The sequence below is a fragment of the Podarcis liolepis genome (genome assembly GCF_965112155.1).
Source record: "Podarcis liolepis genome assembly, chromosome: 10".
Lineage (NCBI taxonomy): Eukaryota > Metazoa > Chordata > Lepidosauria > Squamata > Lacertidae > Podarcis > Podarcis liolepis.
Window position 1 is genome coordinate 35,502,994 of NC_139562.1, and position 18,156 is coordinate 35,521,149.

General features: G+C 42.2%; 1 protein-coding gene across 3 annotated transcripts in view; it reads right to left on the reverse strand.

The window, feature by feature from the left end:
• Nucleotides 1-328: 328 nt before the first annotated feature.
• Nucleotides 329-18,156, reverse strand: part of NEDD1 (NEDD1 gamma-tubulin ring complex targeting factor) — a 35,470-nt gene continuing 17,642 nt past the window's right edge. For all 3 annotated transcript variants that reach the window (XM_083462911.1, XM_083462913.1, XM_083462912.1), the window contains 9 exons: nt 16,950-17,151; nt 16,212-16,401; nt 13,753-13,878; nt 13,368-13,415; nt 12,851-13,074; nt 7,076-7,223; nt 6,451-6,607; nt 3,719-3,785; nt 329-2,911 (listed from right to left, as the gene is read on the reverse strand). In XM_083462911.1, the coding sequence (XP_083319037.1) occupies nt 2,807-2,911; nt 3,719-3,785; nt 6,451-6,607; nt 7,076-7,223; nt 12,851-13,074; nt 13,368-13,415; nt 13,753-13,878; nt 16,212-16,401; nt 16,950-17,151 (1,267 nt within the window). In that variant the 3' untranslated portion in view covers nt 329-2,806. The remainder of the gene's footprint in view (nt 2,912-3,718; nt 3,786-6,450; nt 6,608-7,075; nt 7,224-12,850; nt 13,075-13,367; nt 13,416-13,752; nt 13,879-16,211; nt 16,402-16,949; nt 17,152-18,156) is intronic.

Sequence of the window (18,156 nt, forward strand, 5' to 3'; positions counted from 1 at the left end):
ATGTGTGTGATTAGCCATCACAGCAAAACACACTAAAAATGTTAATTACTGAATACTGCTATTCTGTTTCAAAACTGAATAGCTTCTAAACATAAACATTCACTCACTTTTGAATGGAGTGGATCTCATATTCTGCAGCAAACAAGCTTTCTGCCTGCCTTCTGAGTGGTTAACCTAGAAGCATATCAGCATTGTATGAGAGATGCAAGAAGAAATCCACTGGTGAAGCCCAAGTTTTCCATCAGAGTTTATGAGAACAAAAAAGCACCTCCTTGTCCCAATTATAGAGAAAAAGAAAATTATAACAAGCCAAAGGTGAGGCATGTAATTGAACACAGAAATATATGCTTTAATTTTAAATTCTCGATGTTATTGCACCTTAACACATAAAACCAAAACAAAAGCATTTAATGTGCTGCTGTGAAAGTTTTAAAACTAAAAGTACTCAATGTTTCTCCCCCTTTAAGGGTATTTCTCGATTTTATGTCTACATATTAGCATTTTAATGTCCCATTGATTTTGATCTATGCAGCATGCAAAAGCAAAGCAGTATATCTTACAAATTCTCTTGCATCAAACTTTAAAATGCTTTACATACGAAAATGAGGGCAAATGAAGACAAGTACTATTTTGACGTGTGTTATCTCCAAGTTTTATATCTCTGCCAAAACAGTATGCATTCTTTCTGTACAAAGCTGCAGCTGAATCACGCACTTAAATGCTTTACTTTCGACAGTAATTCCCATAGGTATGATTGCATATAGTCATCTGCAATTTCAGTTTTAGGAACATCAATCCTGTATTACTCCCCTGAGGTCTGGATGATTGCTGCCTAGTTTCATGACGTAGTAGGAAAACAAGGGAAGTCTGCACAGTCAAAGGTTACCTCTAAATATAAGGAACAGCCAACACAGAGGTCAAGAAGCTTCTTTTCTCCAAAATCCCAGAGAAGTACTCCGGGTCAAGTCTGCTACCATGAAAACAAAAGCATGGCACCTTAAAAAGTAAGCTTGCGGTAGCACAAGTGGAAGGCAGCTTGTACAACCCCTTTTCTCTTTTGCTCCTCTCTGCACCCCTGAAAAAATGCTTTTTAGGGACTGGGAGGCCTCCTGAACAATAGGGCCTGCATCATATTGGGCTGCTATGGGAGAGGGGAATCTCCCAAACGTGGGCAGAGAGATCTTGGGTCAGTTAGCTGTACACATACAAGAAACACATCACTAGCTTCATTTAGTGCACCTTCCTCTTTCACATACAATTGAGTGACCCTGATGGTCAGCAGAAGTTATTGGATGTTCATACTGTCCTTCACAACATAGTATTTATAAATAAAAATAGCAGAGGAGAAGCGATAGTCCTCAACATACTTCCTGAAATCCTAAAAAATGGGATGAAGTAAGTCCTAGTGAACATCAAATTACCAAGTAGACTTGTTTACCTTTAAGGGTAGAGCCTCCTAAGGCAACTATGTGCATAACAATTACACTATTGATATTGTTAATATAGATTTTGGGCTTCTAAGAAATTATGGCGTCAGAGAACAGCAATGATAAGAAAGCCAGGCTGCAAGGGTTGGTCATTCCCTCCACCCAATCTAAAGCCCCTCCCAAGGCAAAAACTGGGTTGAAATGCTTAAGGCTGTTCCTTAATGATAATGATAATTCTCTGAAGACAAGCCAAGTTTTGTAGTCAACTTGAGATGTTCATGATAATCTTACAGTGCAATTCTACAGACATGTCTACCTAGAAGTCAGTCTCATTAAGCTCAATGGGACTTACTTCGATGAAGGCTGGCACGACTGCAGTCTTAGCTGCAAAGACTGTTCAAAATGTTGGCAACAACTTTTCATTTTAAAAATTAGTTTGCCTACTGTCTGAACAGGCTGCATGTGAACCACAAAGTAAGCCCTCAATTTACAATGCAAAAATGGTAATATGCCAAGAGAGTTTAAACCTGTAATCAGCCATTACATTTAAGACAAGAGTCAAATAGGAATATGAGTTTGATTTTCTGCTCTTGACTAGTCATACAGTGGTAAATATATCTTTTCCAACCACAACTGCAGACTGGGTAAAATGACAGATGTTCTTATGACTCTTAGGACTGCACTGGACCTGTGCTAAAAAGAGAGCTTGAGGACCAAGCTGGAAGTCAGAAACAGAGGACTGGTATTAGTCAAGCATGTTTATGCAACTTCACAAATTGTTTATTCAGTTGGAACAAATTATCAGTATGCCATTAAATTATGTAAATATGCAACTCAGTTGTAACAAAAATCTAAGATTGCATCCTACACCTACAAAGTAACATTTATAGGAAAAAGTCAGTAGCAAAAGAGAATATACAATAAAAACTGCATGTGAAACATTTATGTTTTTTCTAGCCAAAGGAAACAAAACCAAGACATTGTCATGGAAGTCTTCATTGCAAAAAAATAACTGAAATGCATAATAAATTTATCAGAACAAAGCAATTCTTATACAAAATACATTTCCTATTTAGTTTCCCTTTATAAAAAGGCACTTTGTTTATAGCTAAAATTGATTAATACTCTTGTTAAGCCTCTCTTTATAACCAATGTATTTCAAGTTTTCCATAAAAAAACCCTTTGATATAAACATTATTAGTGCATATTTTTGTATTAATCAGTTAACTATTGCCTTTTCTATTTTAAAATAAGGTTCTTTAGTGCTGGAAAAAACACTGAGTTTACACATACTACTTAAGTGTCAGACATATGACATCAGTGTGCCATAGCACAATAAAAAAAATTCAACTCATTTTCCTTGCATGAACATGGACTTTTTAGAAGTGGGCTTGCAATCTTTTATTTTCCTCACGTAATCTCTCAATTTCAGCTACTAAGCCGTCGTTTACAGAATATCTTTCAAGTAAGGCATGCATTTCATTCTAGAGGGGAAAAGAACAGAATATTGCATTACTAGAGAAAAAGATTTCCAAACCCGACTATGCATTTTTATATAGAATACTAATGTTGGAATCAAGGTGGTCAGAAGATATTGGCCCCAGTTCACATGCTATAGCAAGCCACAGGCTGAAATAAACTCTGGTTTACTGTGATTGAGCAGTATGCTCATATATGCTACTCAAATGCACCCACCTTGTTCCTCCCCCCCCCCCTTTGCAAAACCACACAGAGTGGCTGGCTTAGCATTACATGTGAACAAGTGCTCATGGGTTCTCTCTCTCCAAACTACAGGAAGGAACATTCTCTGGTTTGTGTCTCAAATTGGCAAAGGGTGGGTGCAACTGAGCAGTGTACATGGTAAACAATCATTTTTCAGACTATGGCTTATTGTGACATCCAAACTGGGCCACTGTAATTTTTCCACAGAAAGATATCCACCCATCCATCCCCTTTGAAAATTTGAAGTCAATCACCAAGAATGTAGGAAGTCTGTCTCAAGCACTACTTTCTCAGCAAAGCAATCTAGTTTCCCTTCCACCCCAAGTATGTGATATTACACTCATCAGACAGTACTACTCTGTGCCCAGCTTTTAAGAAACAACAGATTGCGAGTTAGTTTGCAGTGTCACTTAGCAAAAATTATAGTATTCCAAACCTAGCAAACCGAGGTTCTCAATAATCTCATTGCTCTTTCTAGGATCTTAAAATGAACAAGCAATCCAGAGTAGGGTTTTCAGCTGAAATGCTTTTAAAACACCTGCACATTTCTGTATATATTTTATACATACCAGCTGCACATGAAATTGTTTGATCATCTCCACTTGCAAATTCACAATGTCACGATGGCAGGCTTCCCTGAAGGAACAAATACCATGCACCTTCAATTCCTGTTCGCAAGTTTACCCATTTCTCTTTGGTTCTTAAATTAAAGGTGATTTTCAGGACAAGACTAAACATCTAAATTCAACGATAATGCATATCTTTATTGGAGCCCACAAGAACTAAGATGACATTAGGGAAAGCATAGCACCTTCGCAGCAATTAATTTCCAGTACAGTGGTACCACGGGTTAAGAACTTAATTCGTTCTGGAGGTCCGTTCTTAACCTGAAACTGTTCTTAACCTGAGGTACCACTTTAGCTAGTGGGGCCTCCTGCTGCCGCTGCACCTCCACTGCGCCATTTCTGTTCTCATCCTGAAGTAAAGTTCTTAACCAAAGGTACTACTTCCGGGTTAGCGGAGTCTGTAACCTGAAGCGTCTGTAACCGAAGGTACCACTGTACTGGTTTCTTAATGAGTTATAGAGTCACAGAATTATAGAGTTCAAAGTGACCCCAAGGGTCATCTAATCATCTAAGGTTAAGGGCACAATTGAAATATCTGATATTTTATTATTTTTGATGCAGCAGCTATGGTCTGCTGCAGCAGAGAGGCCCATACTGGACTCAGTGCCACAGCCTGCCAGTAGCTAGACTGGCTTAATAGCCAGTAGATTCTTGAGTAGCTCAGCTCCACTCCCACCCTGCCTCGAAACACCCCATTTCAGAGATATGCACCAGCTGCCAGTAGTAACTTCCATCCACCCACAAATTACAAGGGAGCACACGGAACCTCCATGGCTAGGCAGAGGGGCACCATCAACTTAAATGCCTTCCAGCATAACAGATCAAGGGTTTTGGATTACCACTCAGTAATGCCATAGACTCTTTTTTCTGTAAAAAGGTAAAGGACCCCTGACAATTAAGTCCAGTCACAAACGACGCTGGGGTTACGGCGCTCATCTTGCTTTACAGGCCAAGGGAGCCGGCGTTTGTACGCAGACAGTTTTTCTGGGTCATGTGGCCAGCATGACTAAGCCGCTTCTGGTGCAACGGAACACCAAAACCAGAGCAGCACACAGAAATGCCGTTTACCTTCCTGCCGGAGCAGTAACTATCTATCTACTTGCACTTTTTAGCGTGTTTTTGAACTGCTAGGTTGGCAGGAGCTGGGACCAAGAGTCGTAGGGATTCGAACCGCTGACCTTCTGATCGGCAAGCCCAAGAGGCTCAGTGGTTTAGACCACAGCGTCACCTGCATCCCTTTCTGTTTGCTATAGACTATGGTAAATGGAATAGAGACAAACTTTGGAAGTGAAGGACAAAGTACTAGAACCCCCTCCTCCCTCTGCTTTTTTTTACAAGTCACTCCTTCTAGCCAAGAGGCAATGGCCAGTTTCACAACACCAGGTGCAAGAAGAATGCTCTGCTATAAGCAAAAGCTAAACAAGGCTAGTAATAAGAACAGAAAAGGAGAAATCTGATGACAACCCAAGTAGTATTAGTCAACTAATACTGAAAATGTACTATTTCAGATTCCAGGAAATGAAACACACTGAGTGTTTCTTGCCATAAAATTTCTTTTTATTATAAATTGGGAAAATGTAATTGCTCCAGATGCACATTGGAACAGATTCCAACAAACATTCTTCATTTACAATAAAAGCTTCATGATATGTGCCTACAGATGCACCTGTAAACTGTTGCTCTGTGGCAGATTGTATTTACTCGAGATGAAGAGAATCTAAGCCATGTCTGGCTGTTTAAAATGTGCAAGAGCAGCACACTCCAGGGGCTTTGTGAATTAACTTACCAACTTCTTGAATTAATTCATACAAAAGTTTGATTACGTCCTGATTGAGTTGTACTACAACAGCACACTGAAATGTGGTGGGTTTTTTGCTCATAAACAAGTAACAAGGCTAAGAAAAGATACAGTGATGTCATAGAACGTCACAATGACAAGAGAAGCACTTAAGACACAAATCCAGAGCTGACCCCACTGCTTTCTTAAAACCACTCAAAGACAATTAGCTTTCCTGGGGCAGAAAGAATGCTGAAGTGTATATTTGGTAGGTATATTAATTTGATCTATTTCTGATGTGATGCTGAAATGCCAGCCAATTCTATAGCACCCTGCTAACCTTTTCTTTTTTAAGTCGGAACTGCAGAGGCCCACGACACCCAACAGACTATGAAGAATGAAGCCAGCAATTTGGAGCATTCATATTCACCACAGGGTTGTTGTCAAAACAGCATATTTGAGGCAGGCTTGAAACGCAGCCCAGAGTTAATACTGCAGGTCAGAGGAAGGGAGAGGCTGGTTCAGAGTCTGCCAAAATTCTCCCGTACCTCTCAGGTTGCAGCAAAGGTCACCTTATCCTCTCAAATCTCATCCCTGGCCAAATCTAGTACTTGACTGCATGAAGCTCATGCTCTACTGACCTGCATGGGAACTGGACACACTTTTAAATATTCATAAACAAAGAAGATGTTCCTTAAGACAGACCCAAGCTAGAGCTGAGATTAGTGCCTGTGATGTATCTTCTGTTTCTTCACACACACACCCTCAGCCACAAGTAACCCACACACTCCAGAGATACACTGCAACATCTTGCTGTCGGGCTCCGCTAAAGTTATTATTTTGCTCAGGCTTTATAAACTGATAACTATAGTCAAAGTGTCGATACAACTCAACTTACCTGAAGTTATCCAGAGTTTCTTGTATCATATTCTGAATGAAATGAATTTGAACGGATGATAAAGGTGCATTCAATCTGCTGCTTCCAAGAGTGTCTGCTATTTTTTCCGATAGCGAATTGGCAACTCCAGCAGTAACCGAAGAAGTTATCTTTGAAGCTATGCAAAGTAAATTATGAGCATTTCATTTTAACTTGGGGCAAGAAAAGGGGACCCAGAAAGATACAGACAACTACTATATAAACAGGCAAGATGGGCACACCACAGCACACACGTCACATTATTTCTAATCACCACCTATATTTATGGAATGAAAACGTAAGTTCTTGACTGTTCATAAGTGCTGGGATTTAAGAATTTAAAAGCAGGCGCATGACTGGAAATGTGATTGAAGTGCTGAAGTGATTGAAGACCATTCGTGGAAAATTACGCAAACTAATTGGCAGAGTACACCATGCACACAAAGACAGAAACATTAGATGATGCTACATTTTTATTCAGTAGTACATCATAAATTTTATATATTAAAAAAATATTTAGAGACTGTTGCACTCCCATTACATTCACCCAGGATGCCATTAGCTAGTTGATTATGTTCCAGAACAGAAAGGTGAGATTTAGACCTACTTGCTGAGGTAGGACCGTTCACTGGCGATTCATAGGTCAGTTGTGCCTGAAGGTTCTTCATAAGCCTCTCTCGGGGATCAGGACTCCTGATTATGTTGGCCAACGGGGAGGTATTCATATTTGTAAACTCAGAGCTGGAGGAACTCAACTTTGTACAGAAGGGGGAAAATAAATGTGAAAGCCAACACAGCCCCACAAATATAAACATTTCTTGCCTGATAAGTAGTACACTCAGTCATGTGCTGGGCCCTTTGGGACAATCAAAATCAGCACTATCTAGCAACAACAAAAGATGGGAGAAAGCTTATTATCTCAATCCACCCCAAGCTGCAGCTTCTAGGAGTCACAGGTGAGAGCTGAGTGCAGAGTGGAGACCAAAGGTAGATAAACTACCCCAGAAGAAGCATGACGTGTCCCCTGCCAGAAGCACTATCCCTCTCCTAACACCCCAAAACTGAAAGGGGTGGGGGGGATTTGCATGCATTACGGTGCTCCTAATCTCATGACTATGGTTAGGAAGCAAACAGCCCATGCCTAGAAGGCACTGTTAGGATATTTCCGTTCCACCTTAAAAGGGAGCAGGCTTTTGTAAGCAACAGAGTCTGCGCATGTCCTATTCACAGGATGTTTATGCTTGCTGTTTTTTCCTTTCGTTTTCTCAGTCGGCTCAGACACGCTGACAGAATGGACGTGTTTTCTTTTGTTCTGTTAAACGCTAAATAAAGTCTGTAAATTATGCTCTTCTGCTCTTCTGTGATGCAAGCTTTCGGCTGCGTTTCTGCTGATAAAGAGGGTGCACCAGCCTAGGAATGATGCCAGGAATTTCCAAAGGCTTTGTGCCCCTAACTGTTGGATCTGCGTGAGTACGGGAGGCCGATGGACGTCCAGAACTCCGGCTTGGGGGCTCATGATGGACACTATCTCCCTGGCAGTTTCCCAACAACAAGGTTATGGGCCCAGATTCACGGCACCTACAGGAGAGTAAAGCTGCAACAGACTGCGTAAGAGGTATGAAGGGGGGAAAAGCGAAAGGGACGGACGCTTTTTCTGTTATACCTCGGCAAAGAGCCTTTGAACTCCGGCAAGGCTTAATTGGCCTGGGAGCCGAGCCAAAGAGTTCGTGATTAATGAGCTGCCAAGATAAGGAGTCTTTCAAGTTAAAATAGACTCACGGCTAAAAGCCAAAAGCTGGAAATGGAGTTTTTCCAAGCTTCTGGAGATGCTCAGTCCCTTAAGTTACATGGGCAGAATTATGAAACCTGGGCAAAATGGTGTGAATCTTTGCTGCGTCAGTTTGGGGTGTGGCATGTTGTTTCTGACACCCCCCCAGTTCCTCTGACAGAGAAATGGAGATCAGCTGATTCGAGAGCGATGGACATAATAGTCCTATCCGTATCTCTTGAGGAAATTAAGACGCTGGCTGGCAACACCACTGCACGTGCAATGTGGTGTGCATTGATGAAAGCTCACAAGCCAATAATCCCAGCCCAGAGTTTGACTGCATCGGAGGTCCTAGCTGTTTCCCAGAATGCGAGTGAATCCAGGGATGCTGAGGGCACCGGTTGCAAGCTGCAGGGGGAGCTGACCGTCACGTCATCCCAGGCAGCATTCCAGCCTCCAGGGGGAGCCAAGGAGTCGGCAGCTGAGAGCTCTGTTTCTCATGGGAACCAAGGCCATCGCCTTTGCAGAGGCCGGAAAGGCAAAGGTAAACAGAACCACAGGCAGACACCTGCAGATGGCCAGGAGCAGAGGGAGGGTGAAGAGCCCGCGCAAGGGGAAAACAAAGCATTGTTTGCTGGCACGGCTTCACCAAAGGCTAAAGGCACGTCTGCAGATGGCCAGAAGCAGGGGGGCAAGCTGCAAAAGCCCACGCCAGTGGAAAGCAAGGTTTTGCTTGCTGGCACAGCTTCACCAAAGGCTAAAGGCACGTCTGCTGGCCAGGAGCAGCAGGGGGGCAAGCTGCAAAAGCCCACGCCACTGCAAAACAAGGGTTTGCTTGCTGTAAAGACTGCTCCAACAGCCAAAGGCAGATTTATTGTGGACTCAGGTGCCAGCCGCCACGTTTCCAAGGACAGGCATCTCTTTATCTCCTTCAAGCCACAGGAAGGTGAGATCCACCTGGCTGATGGAAGGACGTTGCAAATTGCAGGAGAAGGGACTGTGAAACTTGCAAGTTTGCACACAACCATCAGTGGTGTACTATATGTTCCAGGCGCTGCAAGCAACTTGTTGAGCGTCCCACAGCTTACTGGGCGTGGTTTTCAGATTTCCTTCAAGAGGAGCGTCTGTGTCATCAGTAAAGGCAAAGAGGACTATTTGCATGCAAAGTTTATGGATGGTTTGTTCCATATAACTTATGATGACACTGTTGTTGTGAATAATGCTGATTCTTGTTGTGTTGCACAAACTAACAAAGTTCTTCATGCAGGTTGCATTCACGATGCACATCGAAGGTTTTGTCACCTCTCTTGGAAGGCACTGGCCAAGATGCCAGAGGTGGTTGAAGGTTTGAACATCAAACCTTGTAAATTTCACATGAAATGTGTATCTTGTGCAGAGAACAAGGTGAAGGTTGCTCCAAAAGGCAAGGAGTCTAGCAGGCAGGCTTCCAAACCCTACCAGCTAGTGCATGCGGACCTGGTTGGTCCACTAGCGCCCTCTTTAGGAGGAGCAAGGTACTTCATGATTCTGATTGATTCTTTTTCCAGGTACATTCATGTGTATTTGCTCGAACAGAAATCGCAAGCGTTTCCGAAGTTTAAGGAATTCTGTGCTTGGTTGGAGAATGTGCACAGTAAACGTATTTCTTGTTTGTTCACTGATCGGGGCGGGGAGTTTACTTCTCAGCAGTTTGAAGTTTTCCTGACTGAGAAGGGAATCCAGCATGACATGTCAACGCCCAGATCGCCATGGATGAATGGTCTTGCGGAGAGAGCAAATCAAACATTGCTGCAAGGAATCAAAACCTTGTTGCATGATGCCAATCTCCCTGATAAGTTTTGGGGGGAAGCTTTGGGGAATCTGGTTTACAGTTATAATCGCAGATTGTCATCACCCATTGGTTGTACCCCCTATGAGAAGATGTTTGGCAAGAAACCCAACACCAAACACATGAGAATTTTTGGTTCAGACATGTGGGTACGCACACAACAAACCAACAAGCTTGGGAAGCGTGGGGCACATGGTTTGTTCATGGGGTACGAAAAAGGTGCATACAGGGTATGGATGACTGACTCTAAATCCATAAAGTTCACAAGGAGTGTTGAGTACAATCCTAAGTGGGGGGAAAATGTGGGAATTTTCCAGAGTTACCCAGAGGAGGATGAAGGTGATGTCAAGCAAGCAGCTAAAGCTGAGGAAGCTGCTGATGATGATGAGGATGATGATGATGATGATGATCAGAGTTCGGATTCCAGTTCAGTGGGCGGCGCTGCTGCTGATGTCAGTGAAAGTGATGACACAGCAGACTACCAGAGCGCAAAGGCCTCAGTCAGACCATCTGATGCGTCTGACAATGAACTGGAAGAACCACTGTTCACCATTGGTCACTTTTCTCCTAAGAAAGAGGAGATGAGTCCAGAAGACTTGCGTCTAGTACGCAGATCTGAAAGGGCGACAAAGGGCAGACCTCCAAAGAGGTATGCTGATGAGTTTGCTAAGACAGCAACTGCTGTTCTTAGTAGCTCAGAGAAGGTATGGGAACCTTCAAGCTTCAAAGAGGTTCAGGAGTTAACCTCTAAAGATGCTGAGCCTTGGCTAAATGCCATGAAGGCTGAAGTTGATTCCTTGAACAGGAACCAAACTTGGGAATTGGTACCGGTAGTCCCAGGAATGAGACTGGTTGGCAGCAAATGGGTCTTCAAGGCCAAGACAGACCAGAATGGCAAGGTAGTCAGACACAAAGCCAGATTGGTTGCCAGAGGTTTTTCACAGGTACCAGGACAGGATTACCACGAGACCTACTCACCCACAGTCAAATATGAGAGCATTCGGCTGATGCTCAAGGTCGCTGCGGAGGAGAAACTGCATGTTTCCCACCACGACATTAATACAGCTTTTTTGTACGGGATTTTGAATGAACAGCTGTTCATGCTTCCACCTGATGGGATGGAGATACAGAAGGGTATGGTCTGTAAACTGCGGAAATCCTTATATGGTCTCAAGCAGAGTGCCAGGTGTTGGAACACAAAACTCACTGAGACATTGCTTTCTCTAGGTTTTCACCAGGGCAAAGCTGATCCATGTGTGTTTGTCAAGGAGGAGGGGCAAAACAAACTGTATTGTTTATGTTTTGTTGATGATCTTCTGATGTTTTGGAAGAATCAGGCTTTCTACCAAAGCACCCTAGCTCAGCTGAAGGAGCACTTTGACATGAAGGATCTTGGTGAGGTATCCAACTATCTTTCTCTGCAGGTGGAGAAGGACCAAGCAGGTAATTTTCTGGTACACCAAACACAGAAAATTGCTGATGTGTTAACCAGGTTGAATTTGGTTGATGCAAACCCAGCAGACACACCGATGGTGACAGGTTACCAGGTAGACAGTACTGCTGAAGCGTTTTCTGACACAACGCTATACAGATGCATTCTAGGCAAACTGAATTTCATTGCCAGATGTTCAAGACCTGACATTGCTGTAAGCTGTAATTTGCTTAGCAGACATGCCAACAATCCTACGGTTCAGGATTGGAAAGCTCTGAAGCGCATAGCTCGCTATTTGAAAGGGACTATGCACTACAGGCTGAGGTTCACCAGTCAGAAGACTGGAGGTCTTGAAATCTTTGCAGATGCTAGTTTTGGAAGTGACACCACGGATGGTACAAGCACTTCTGGTGTGTGCTACATGTACAACCACTGCCTGTTTGACTGGTTGTGCAAGAAGCAAACAACAGTGAGCCTAAGTTCCTGTGAAGCAGAACTCAATGCTCTGTCATTTTCACTCATGGATTGTGAATGGTTGATGCAACTGTTTAAGGACATCGGGGTTTCTGTGAAATGTCCTATACAAGTGTATCAAGACAATAGATCTTGTTTGGCTTTGCTGAACTCGGAGAGTTGCAAGCAGAGAACCAAGTACTTGCAGATTAAGCTACATCGTGCAAGAGAGTGTATTCAGAAAGGACTGATTCAGGTGTCCTACATGGCAGGAAATGAAATTCCTGCTGATCTGTTGTCTAAGGTTGTTAACAAAGAACAACTAAAGGTTTATGTACAAAAGTTGCAATTGAGTGAACCACAGGTACAACAGGTTACACGGAAAGGGGGAGGATGTTAGGATATTTCCGTTCCACCTTAAAAGGGAGCAGGCTTTTGTAAGCAACAGAGTCTGCGCATGTCCTATTCACAGGATGTTTATGCTTGCTGTTTTTTCCTTTCGTTTTCTCAGTCGGCTCAGACACGCTGACAGAATGGACGTGTTTTCTTTTGTTCTGTTAAACGCTAAATAAAGTCTGTAAATTATGCTCTTCTGCTCTTCTGTGATGCAAGCTTTCGGCTGCGTTTCTGCTGATAAAGAGGGTGCACCAGCCTAGGAATGATGCCAGGAATTTCCAAAGGCTTTGTGCCCCTAACTGTTGGATCTGCGTGAGTACGGGAGGCCGATGGACGTCCAGAACTCCGGCTTGGGGGCTCATGATGGACACTATCTCCCTGGCAGTTTCCCAACAGGCACTACTATCCAACATGTGCATGTTTCTACACAGCAAAAAGCAGAAACAGCAAACAAAAATGCAAGGCGGACAGCTCAAGTCACAGGCAATTAGAATTACAGCATTACCTGTTTGAAATGTTCTCTGGACTCTTGTCTTCCGTGATTAGTTTTCTTAGCATCAACATCTGGATTCTCATCATCCTCTTTGATAGGAGAGCCAACAAATATATTAAGTGGACTAGAATGCATTACTTGTGGGCCAGATCCTACTGGATTTTTTCTTACAGGCAATGCAGTGCTGAACTGGGAGAGAAAATCCAGACTGGAAAGGTAAGGTTGAAAATCCATACCTAGAATGAAAAGCAAAGTCACACACTTGTGTATTTTTTATTATTTTATTCATTTCATTTCCATACCACTTTATATTTTAAAGGATTATAGATTTGTACTGTTTGAACCAAGAATGTTTCCTGAACACAGGTTTAGCATGCACAGTGTAGCAAATATGACACCCCATGCCCCAGTTTGTTTTTACTTACCTTCATTTATTGGTACTTATTCAGATTTCCTGTAGAATTAAACCAATTTAGTGTCAGGCTGGGCCCTCAAGAGATACTAAAAATGTACTAGAGTAAGTGCTTACCATCACTCTTTCCGGGAACATCTTCACTTGTTTTACAAACTGCAACATCTATAGGACAAAGCAATAAATACTGACTGTAAAAAGGGAGGAAAATCCTATACAGGTAGAATCTGAGTAACAGCTCTACCTGATCTTTTGTTCAAACAGTAAACAATTACTGCTTAAGTTTTTAATACAGTAGGCATGGTTTGGGGATTATGACTGACCACTATCTAAAGAGGCACCTTATTAATTTGGCTATAATATTTTATTTTATTTTAATAGCATATGCTCTATATAGGATGGGCATGACTGCAAGCATTAAGGGTCTTAACTGCGGGATGTAATAGGATGGAGTCCTTTCCAGCACACGTATTGATACAATCTTTTTCCAATGTCAACTTACCATCTCGAAGTGGAGAGAACAAGTCACCTAAACTATTTCTCCCCAAATCATCAGCTGGATTAGAAGTATTCCCATGATCAATTTCTTTGGAAGGAATTACATCCAAACTGCAGCTGCGTGGGAATCCTAGAAGAGGAACACATCCATTTTCCTGAATAAGAGAGTCATTTTAAATGACAAATTAAGCTTTCTTCACAAAATCTATTAGACACCAGCACTTTCTAGTTCCATAAGCAACATAAATGTTTATGCATAGAAGAGTCCTACAGGAAGAACAAGACAAGTTCAATATAGTTCAGCCAGGGTATTTAAGCACCCTAAAAGAAGCTTTAAAAAGGTAGAAGGCTGCCAATAAATAAACTGGAAACAAGTCCCATAGGAACCAATAGAATTTGGTTCTGAGGGAAGATGTCAAGGATTTGGAAGGAAGTAAAAGCTGCTGCCATTATCAATAAGCCTCTGACAACAGGTCTAGCAAACACACTAAGGTACAACAAAACCTGTTGCCTTATCACATTAACTGTGTGGACAATAAAATTACTCAGCAGCACCCTATCCTCCAAAACTGCGATAAGAGGATTCCGCCTTAAGCTTTAATGCTAGCATTACCTAGCAATAAAGATAGCTTTACTTCAATTTGGCACCCAAAGTGCTTGACAGAACTCCCACTCACATTTCCACAAGGAGGTGAACAGGTATGAACTCCATTCATCAAGACAGATTAAGCTGTCAGATTGAGCTTAGTGAGAAAGCATCACACTTAATTGAATGTTTTATATGTACCGAAAAGGATCACAACATACAGATATTTTTTAATGCTTTTATAAAATAGTTAAGATCTAGAATCACGTTCTTCATCTTTATTTCAGTCACTTGTGCAGTGGTCTGGAAAAAAAATTAAGTCAACTGCTAGCAACGATGAATGAACACTTGGCTTGAGCTTTCCAAGTCTGTATTCTGGGTGCCCTTTGGGATGAACTCTGCCAAGAGAAGGGTAGGAAGAGTATAACCCAGTCCTCTTGGCCCCCTCAGTGGCTTTCAGTGTTATCAACAATGGCGTCCTTCTGAATAAGCTGTCTGGTTCAGTGTTGGATATACTGTCTCACAGTGGTTCTACTGATACCTGGATAGCTGATTCCAAAAAGTGGTGCTAGAGGGGGCAGGATATCGCTGTACCCATTGCCAATTATGCTATGGGCTCCACGGGGATATTTTTATCCCCATGCTATTTAACATCTACAGTAAATGACTCAAATAAATAATCCAGAGGTGAGGACTGAGGCATCACCAACAGGGGTACAACATGCAGCTTTCTCTTTCCTTTTCAACTAATCCAGGTGAGGCAGTGGGTGTGCTGAGCCAATACCTGGGTATGGGAATGGAGCCAGATTGCTTAGATGATCTTCTCCAACCATATATGCCTGCCTGGACCCTAAGAGACCCTTCTCTGAATGCACCCCACCAAATGAGAGGAAGTGGGTAGCTAGTGTAAGTATCTTAAATAAAGGAAAGTAATAGTATGACTAGTGCCCCAGTTGCGGAATATCCTCTACATAGGTGGTGGTAATAAATAATAAGAATAATAATAGTTTTATTTATACCCCGCCCATCTGGCTGAGTTTCCCCAGCCACTCTAGGCGGCTACCAACAGAACATTAAACACAGAATAAAACTTCAAACATTAACAACTTCCATAAACAGGGCTGCCTTCAGATGTCTTCTAAAAGTCAGATAGTTGTTTATTTCCTTGACATCTGGTGGGAAGGCACTCTACAGGGCGGGTGCCACTACCAACAAGGCCCTCTGCCTAGTTCCCTGTAACTTCACTTCTCGCACTGAGGGAACCGCCAGAAGGCCCTCGGCGCTGGACCTCAGGTCATAGTGTTGAGCTTCTTTTTGGCACCAGACCTTATTTTCTCAGTACTTTGGTCTGCAACATTTTGGACCTGGGGGCACTTTTTAGAGATCAAGAACACTATTGTAGATACTTCAAAATGCCTTTTTCACAGAAGAAAAATTGGCAGTGTTTAAAATCTCCCCACTCCAACCCCAAAACAAACAAAACAAATCAAAAGAGCAGGTGCCATGATCCAAACAACCCTCCCCCCCCCAAAAAAAATTAAACATTTGGAGGAGCAGGAGGCCTTTGCAGGCACCAAACAGGGTGGCTGAATGTACCAACATATACCACACTGGGGAGCTCAGCTTTAGACTTTTGGTGCTCCTGTTTTCTCTGTTGCTGGATTTATTCCAATATTATTATAACTTGGTTTTAATTTTCTCTACACTGCATTTTTATATTTTAAGAATTTGTTTTTTAAAAAATGTATACCACCCAATAAATACTGTAAGTCAAGAAATAAAAGAAAGGATCAATTAAGCAATTATTAAAATGGCAACAATTGGTACTTTCGTATTTCCCTCCTTCATGGTTCTCACAAGTGCTGGCATTTTTTTACCAGATTTATCCTGAAGGGCATCAGCTCCTTTAACTTCAGCTGTTGGCAAGGATGGGGACAGGAACGTGGCAGGCATGTTAGGAGTAACATTTTTGATCATGCCAGCATTCTGAATCCCTCCAGTATTGCTTGTTGTTTTGACATCAGATCTTTTGCAGGCCTGCTTAGTTAAGGATGACTTAAGGCTAGACTGAAACAGAAATAAGTTAGTCAGAAGTGCTTTACTCTGACGGGAAAAAGGACAGTCAAATACTAAGTTACAACTTTCTTCTAATGCTGCTTCCCAAAAATAGCAGACACCATTTATAATACAGTCATACCTCTACTTACGTATCCCTCTGGATACACAAACTTTGGGTTGCGAACGCTGCAAACCCAGAAGTGTATATGTCCGGGTTTCACCATGAGCGCATGCGCATAAGCAGCACCTCCGGATACGGACTTTTCAGGTTGCAGACGGACCCCCGGAACAAATTAAGTTCATAGCTGGAGGGTCCACCGTATTGGGAGCGGGGGGGGGGGAATAGAGCACTCAAATAGATGTGTGTACACAGAGCCATCAAGCTTTGAAAAAAGGGTCAGTTGTATACAAGTCTAACTACGATTACAATGGAAAAGTGATACAGGGCTTAGCACAAACATGCCATCTTGTGTGCCTTGGCATATATTGATCATAATTAGCCACATTTTATTTCCGTTTTAACCTACACTTATACACTAAGTGCACAAGACATTTACCCTTGAAAAGCTGTTAGAGCACTGTAGTGTTATGCATTTCACAGAGGTTTTGTGAGCACTGACTGATTTCACAGGTGCGGACAGTTTTCTTAGGTCATAATGGTATATCTTTCCACGAGAAGATCCAACCACCAAGGAAGTTCCTTCAGGCATGAATTCTACTGCAGTTAGAGGAGATTCTGCTACTAAAGTCTTCAGCTGCCTTTTTTGTGACGAAGAAACATGTTGAACACCCAAGAAGGGGGGGGGGGAGAGAAAGGACAGCTACAATTTTATTTACAGTTTCCAAAATAACAGTTATTTTTCATTAACTCTTCACTTAGCTGTTGGCCAGGTTAGACTAAAAGGTAGTGTCTGCCCCAATATTACTCAGTGGGCTTCACAGACAAGCTAAGACTTAAACCCAAAGCCAACACTATTATACCACACTGTAATTTTAGTTCTGCTTATTTCCCAATGTTATGTTTAAGTTAATACAATACATAAAACTACATTCTTCAAGCAAATACACACAATCCCAGCTGCTAATGGATATCCCCTTTCCTCAAAAATGACAAGAATTCAAGTGTGTAGGTAGGAAGGAAACTGCCAGTGTCAAACAGCTCCCTGTGGGCTGTCCCCCTTTCAAGTGTCCTCTTGTTCTTTGGAGGACTCGGGGCTCCCTCTGCTTTGGATGCCCAACTCTGGCAGGCCAAGGAAGGCAGAAGGAATACCCACAATGAGTACATCCAGCCCAATGAAGAATTCTCAAGATATTGAGAGCTTGCTCCCTATTTTGCAAACTTTGGTTGGTCCTACTAAAGGTATTGCTCAACAGTGGGTTTTGGCATTTTCCCTGTGGCTCATATATTGGCTCTGCAGATGCAATAAAGAGACTTTTGCAAACTAAAACCATTAAAATGTCAAAATGTCTCAATTTTAGACACCTCTCATGAAATGTGTGTGTACCAAATAAGAAAGCTTTCAAGTCAAGCAGAAGGACTCCATCAGCTTTAATATTCCTACAAGCAATTCAGTAACTAAGACAACCACACACAAATTGCTTTCCACCATTAAGAAACACACTCCAGATATTACTTTCACAAAACCAAACCTTGTGGCACGTTAAAAGTTCCACACCTAACCATTTTTGTGAAGAAATGCTAAATGTTCCAGTTGCCTCAGTCAATTAAAAGGAGACCAAATCAAGCCTCAGTAGACTGGCTTT